At 49.2% G+C, this 6,056-nt stretch overlaps 1 protein-coding gene across 1 annotated transcript; it reads right to left on the bottom strand.

The window, feature by feature from the left end:
• Positions 1–4,183: 4,183 nt before the first annotated feature.
• On the bottom strand, positions 4,184–5,161 carry FOXB1 (forkhead box B1). Its single transcript, XM_007165962.2, has one exon. It carries the CDS (start codon positions 5,159–5,161, stop codon positions 4,184–4,186), a length of 978 nt encoding a protein of 325 aa, XP_007166024.2.
• Positions 5,162–6,056: the final 895 nt, after the last annotated feature.

A 6,056-nucleotide genomic window follows, 5' to 3' on the forward strand; every position in this document is an offset into this window, starting at 1 on the left:
CGGTGGGTTGGATTGTTTTTTGTTTTGTTTTTGTTTGGGTGTCTTTGTGCATATGTGGCTTTAGGAGAAAAAAAATGAACTGACATTTATATTAAGAATTGGAGAACAGATCCTGATCCTTGCCATTTCTTAAATGGATATCTTTTTACAGAGGGAGTTTCCATTTGCAAAAGCATAAACCATCCCTGAACAGTGCCGCTCCCCCCACCGCCCCGACAAACCTTGCATAAACTAAGGTAAAACCTTCTGTTAGAAGTACTCCGTTGGATTCTTTCCCCCTCCCACCTACCAGCTTCATCCCACTTGAGCACCTGGCCAGATTTATGCTTCCAAGACACTCAGTGTTTTCATCTATTTTAAAGGAGTTAAACTTGCTGCTGTAATAGTTAAGCCATTCCGACGATCATTTACCAGCCCTTCTCCTGCTAGTGTTCAGGCTTCTTAAGACCCCCCAACCCAGGCAATAGGAGCAGTGGGAACTTCAGCAGCTTCTCTCTCAAGAGAGTGTACAAAACTCATCCATTGTGTAAGCATTTCCCCAAATCACAGAGAAAGCCACTTAAAAACATAGTTGAGCACAGAAGCATGTTAAAAACCAAAAGTAACAGAATAGCCCAGTTTCCAAATCAAAAACCTAACTTAAAAAAAATCAGTACTGCCCAAATTTACAAAATAGAAAATAATATAACTAAACTCCCTTCTCAGCATGAGATCCCAAACAGACACTTCACTGCACGGTGTTGTCTCTTCCAGTTTTATTTTAAAGCTGTGTGTATTGACTTTGGACTTGAGCCAGGTGAAAAGATTTAACATGACAAAGAGAGCCATTGAAGGTATCCTAGTTATAAACTTCCTTATTTGTGGGGTACTTCAGCTAAACTGGGTGCAAGTCTCAAAGCTGGGGATGGAGTGGGGTGGAGGCATGTGTGTTTGGGCTGCCTTTGGATTCCTGATCAAGGTCAAAATATCATCAATGGATTTTTTTACTTTACTCATTCAACTTCATCTGAGAAAAGATGCCTGCAGTGGTGAAAGGAGGACTCACAATGCCCAAGTTATTTCATTCTTTGCAATACACCATGACGAACTTACCAGCTGAAAAGCACATTTTCAAATACTGAGTTGAAATCACTCCTTTACTAAAAATCGGAAATAGGACCTGCGTCTTACTTATCTCCATTTATTAAATGTGTGTATGTACACATCACTTGCCTCTGAATCCTACTGCTACTACTAGGAAGAGTATTTTACCTGACTATCTAAGCTGAAAATTTATAAAATGTTTGAGACCCATGTTAGCCCTTTATGCTTCCTTCATTCCCAGTTCAAATTCAGTGTTAGTGAATTCCAGGAGATTAGAATATTCCAGAGATGGCTTTAATTTTATTTTGCAGGAAGTAATGAAAATGTATTTCACTTTTTAAAAATGTAGATGATTTCTGGTTGAGAACAAAGTTTCAAGAGTTTCCTGGCCCAGGGTGGGTAAGTTTTCCAGGCTTTCTTTAGCTGATCGTGTTGATATAATTGTGAATTGGGCTTGATGAATGAGTTTAGTTGTCCCCTGTCTGACGAGCTTTAGTGGCTTCATGCATTTTAATCAGTCCAATGATTCATTTATTTTCCACCTTTTTTTTTTTTTTGGCTGTGTGTGGGATCCTTCCTTTAAAAAAAATGGTCACAACAGGATTAATTACCCTTTGCATTAATGCTAAAAAATTTTTTCAGATAACCCTCTGAACATATAAAGGTCACAGGTGCTAAGGGTTCTCTTTGTGGAGTATAGTGATGATGATTTCTGTGTGGGTTTCTCTGTATTGCACAAGGTCTCTTGTTTAATCATTTTACACAGTAAAGTGTTAATCACCATTTAAGTTTTTCTTTGTCTTGTAACTTCATTAGTTGAATATACATCTCACTCTGGAAATATTGTGACCCTTTCAATAAAGTTTTAATTGGCCTTGAGCCATACATTCTTGGCAAACTTTAATTCTCTGCAAAAATCTGAAGAAAAGCAAATACTCAGAGTCAAGCATTTAAAGTAACTTCATTCGCTTCTTTAAAATAAACACACCAAACATTATTTTCCCAGATGAAGGAGTAAAGAGAAATCTGTTCAATTAAAAGTGAACAGGTTTCTCTACAGGCTAGGTGAACTTTTAAGTAACTTCTGAAAAAGAAAATTTCAACGATTGCAGTAATTTAAAGGAGCAAGGAATCAAGGTCCACTGCAAATAAGATGCATCAGAATATAAGTATTGGGTAAGCAAGTTTGCCTTTACGCTGTATATCTCCATATCGCCTCTACCTGGTTTCTGTAGAAGCCTTACATTTATATAAAGTGCTGTATATTTTGTAAAATGTATATTTAAAGATAGTCAAAATACATATAAAGTTACTTGGTTTTCATTAACAGTTTTTCTTTTAGCACCACACCTGTGCACCTGATCTATACTAGAAATAGTTTGTTTCATCTTTCTCTCTGGGCAAATATCTTCAAGAGTCCATCTGCATAATTTCTTCCCAGTCTGCAAGTGCATAAGAGGAGGTTTGTTTTAAAAATAAGTTATGAAAAAAAAAATAAGTTATGAAAAAGACAAACTACTCAGACAATGTATTGCAGAAAGCATGCTTAGAGAAGCAGTGCATCTATCTTTGGTAAAGTTACTGTTTGTAGCAACTCTTCAAAAACACACGAAACTAAAATTTGCATTTACATATTTTAATGAGAAAATATTATTTGGACTAGGTTCATAATTTAACATAGACACCTTTTTAAAATTCTTTGTCTTAAAACAGGCATGCTGGGAACAAGAACATCAATATTTAAAATGCCATGCTAATTCTGTACAGGGAGGGAGAAAAATGAAAGGTAAAAATTGTACAGCTCTGATGACACTACAACTTTTTTTTAACTTAAGCAGGTCACACCAGAACAACAGTTCATTTTCCAGCAAATTACCTAAGACTCTAAAGGAATATAGCCAACAAAAGTGCATTTTACACAGTGTATAATCATTCCTATTCACAAGCATTTACATCTCTTTGCAGCCCTTTAGCTTCTCGGAAAAGTTCTTGTAGCAAACAGAAAGGCTTGTCCATGGGAGACCTATCCGGTGATACCTCCTTCATGTTACCAGTCAGCTTATCTAAGTTCTTCTAGGGTTGCCCTTGATGCTTTCTTAGTTTGGACTTATTTCATTTTCTTTCTTTCTTTCTTTTCCTTCCAGCAATAAAATAAATAGCTAAAAAGGTCTCTAAGTAATCGGAAAGTTAACATCCCAATTAACTTTCCCATCCCCCCTTTCCCTCCCCTAAACCTGGCCAGAAATGCAGAGTAAACATTCACATTACAACAGGTACTTGTAAAGTGGGCTTTTGCCCGCTCGCCCGCCAAGCACTACAGATTCAAGTTCACTGTTTACGTTTTACCGGGCGCTCTGTAAACATACAAGGTTAACTTTTAGTTTTATTTTGCTTGTGTGGAGGACAAACGTCCCCTTCCCAGGTTGGTAGCCTCTCCCCTACACTCCCAGCGCCTGGAGCCTCTGTCAGGAAACAAAACCCCAAACAAGAAAACTCCGCAGAAGCCGGGGAGGCAGGGCCGCTACTCCGGGAGGCTGTGGTCCGCCCATACCCCTGCCGGATGGGCGGAGGCGAGTAGGGTAGGAAGCCGGTGGTTCCTTTTCGCGGCAGATTTCCAAGACGTAAACAGAGATGTGGCTCTCCGCTGTGCGTCTGCAGCCCTCAGGGAAGATCTGTTCCGGGAAACCTCCGAGGCGGTTTCTCTGGGCTTGGGACTAACGGCGCCGTGTCCGAAGCCTCCCGGATCCGGGCCGAGCTTAGACGCGCCCCTCTGCGAGACTGCGGGAGGCAGGGTTTCCCCTGACGCTTCAGTGGGAGGGGGATTTCGGGGGCCCCGGAATGGGACGAGTTGGCTCAGGTGCCCCCTGCCTAACCCCTCTTGGGGGCGAGGACAACTCCCACGCGCCTCCAGGCCCATCTGCAAGTTTGTGTTTCGTCTCCTGGGTCCAAAACAGAGTTCTCATGGGGGAGAGGGGGTTGGCCGAAGGTGAACTGGACAAGTTAGGGTGGCGGTCTCAGATGGGGAGGGCAGGACTGGGAGCCGGGGTAGGCGAGTGGGCTGGCGGGGAGGGGAACGAGACGGGGCGCCGGCCTCTGCGGGTCAGTGCACCGCCACTGAGTGCAAGGCGGAGGCCGGGCTGGTGAGCGTTTCGCTGGGAGTGGCGGGGCTGCTTTGGCTGGTGGCTGTTTGAGAGGACGTGGGGCTGAGCGAGGGCGGCGAGTTCGAGAGCAGGGTGGGGATGGGCGCAGGCAGCGCGGGCAGCGCGGGCACTGCGGCCGGCGTGGGCTTAATGGGCACGGGGATGGCGGGCAGCGTCTGGCCCGCTGCGTGGCACAGAGGCTTCAACGGCACGCCGTAGGCGCTGTAATCGCCACTGGCCATGGAGATGGGGGTGGCCGAATCGATCATGCCTGCCGAACCGTACACGTGTGGCCAGCCAGTACCCAGCGAGCTGCCCATGGTAGTCAACTGGTTGGGGAGCGGGTAGGCGGCGGGCACGGGCTGCATGGCGGAGAAGGCCAGTCCCCCAGGCATCTTGTACTCGCGCGCGATGATATTCTCGATGGCGAAGGGATGCTTGAAGCCCGAGGGCTGCGCCACGCCGCCCAGGTTGTAGGCGGCGGCGGGCATCTGCGGCAGGTGCGTGCCCGAGGCCGCCAGCGCGCTGAGGCGCAGCTTGGCCTGCTGCTGCAGGTACTGCGCCGCGTCAGCGGGCTTGCTGGGCGCCAGGTGGTCCGACTTGAGCACCTTGAAACGCTTGCGGCGCCTCAGGAAGCTGCCGTTCTCGAACATGTCCCCGCAGCTGGGGTGCAGCGCCCAGAAGCTGCCCTTGCCGGGCTGGTCTGGCCGCCGCGGTATCTTGATGAAGCAGTCGTTGAAGGAGAGGTTGTGGCGCAGGCTGTTCTGCCAGCGCTGCGTGTTCTCCCGGTAGTAGGGGAAGCGGTCCATGATGAACTTGTAGATCTCGCTCAAGGGCAGCATCTTTTCGGGCGAGCTCTGGATGGCCATGGCGGTCAGCGAGATATACGAGTAGGGCGGCTTCTGGTCGCTGTACGTGTTGCGGCCGGGCCGAGGCATCTTCTTCTTTGCCCCTTTCTAGCTCTGGGTCCGCGCGGGCCTGCTCGGATCTGGGAAGGGGGGAAGATAATGGGGGGAAGGACGTGGATGCAACAGACACCGCGAGGTCAGCCAGGCCGAGAACAGACTTCGGGGGTGGCGAGTAGGGGGCTTCGGCGCTGGATCAGCCAGCGCCTGAGCTCTTTAGCCAGCAACTTTGCGTGTCGAGTTGGGGGCGGCCAGGGGGCGCGGGAGGGGAAGCCCGCGAGCGGCGCGATGGTAGCCTGGAAGTCAGCCCGGACCGGGAGCGGGGACTGGGGGTAGGGAGGCAACCGAGAGCGGCTCACCTTAAAGTTGCCCCAAGTTGCGCGTCCGCATCCGGGATGGCGCCGCGCGCAGCCGGGTCGCAGTGTCCTGGCTCGGCTGGGCTCCACTCGTTCCTGAGCTCCGCAGCTCAGACCCGCAGCGCCCCGCGCCGCCCGGTCCGTGGCGCTTCTGGCCGTGAGCTCCGCGGGCGGCCGAGCTCGGCGGCGGAGTCCCGGCGCGGACAGTGGCAGCGGCGGCCTCGGGGCTCCGGAGGGCGCTGCTGTGGGCTCCGCGGCTCCACTGAGCTAGGTGGCTGCCTCCATGTCCTCCCTCGAACCATCTGATAGTTTTAAGCGGTGACAGGAGCAGAAAAGACCCCTGTAGCGGCGCTTCATTAATGTGCCACTTCTTAGCTATCATATGACAATCGCCTTGGGGGAGGAGGAAGAGAAGGGGGAGCGGGGGATGCAGAGGGAGGGGACTGAGCGAGAGGGGAGAGCCTGGCCAGCTCTGATTTCTTTCACACCTATTTACATGGACACCTTGGCCAATAGGAATCACTTCCAGCTCCAGACTGGGCGAGGGGGAAGAGCCTCGGCCACCGGCGGGG

This window comes from Balaenoptera acutorostrata, chromosome 3, assembly GCF_949987535.1.
Source record: "Balaenoptera acutorostrata chromosome 3, mBalAcu1.1, whole genome shotgun sequence".
Taxonomy (NCBI): domain Eukaryota; kingdom Metazoa; phylum Chordata; class Mammalia; order Artiodactyla; family Balaenopteridae; genus Balaenoptera; species Balaenoptera acutorostrata.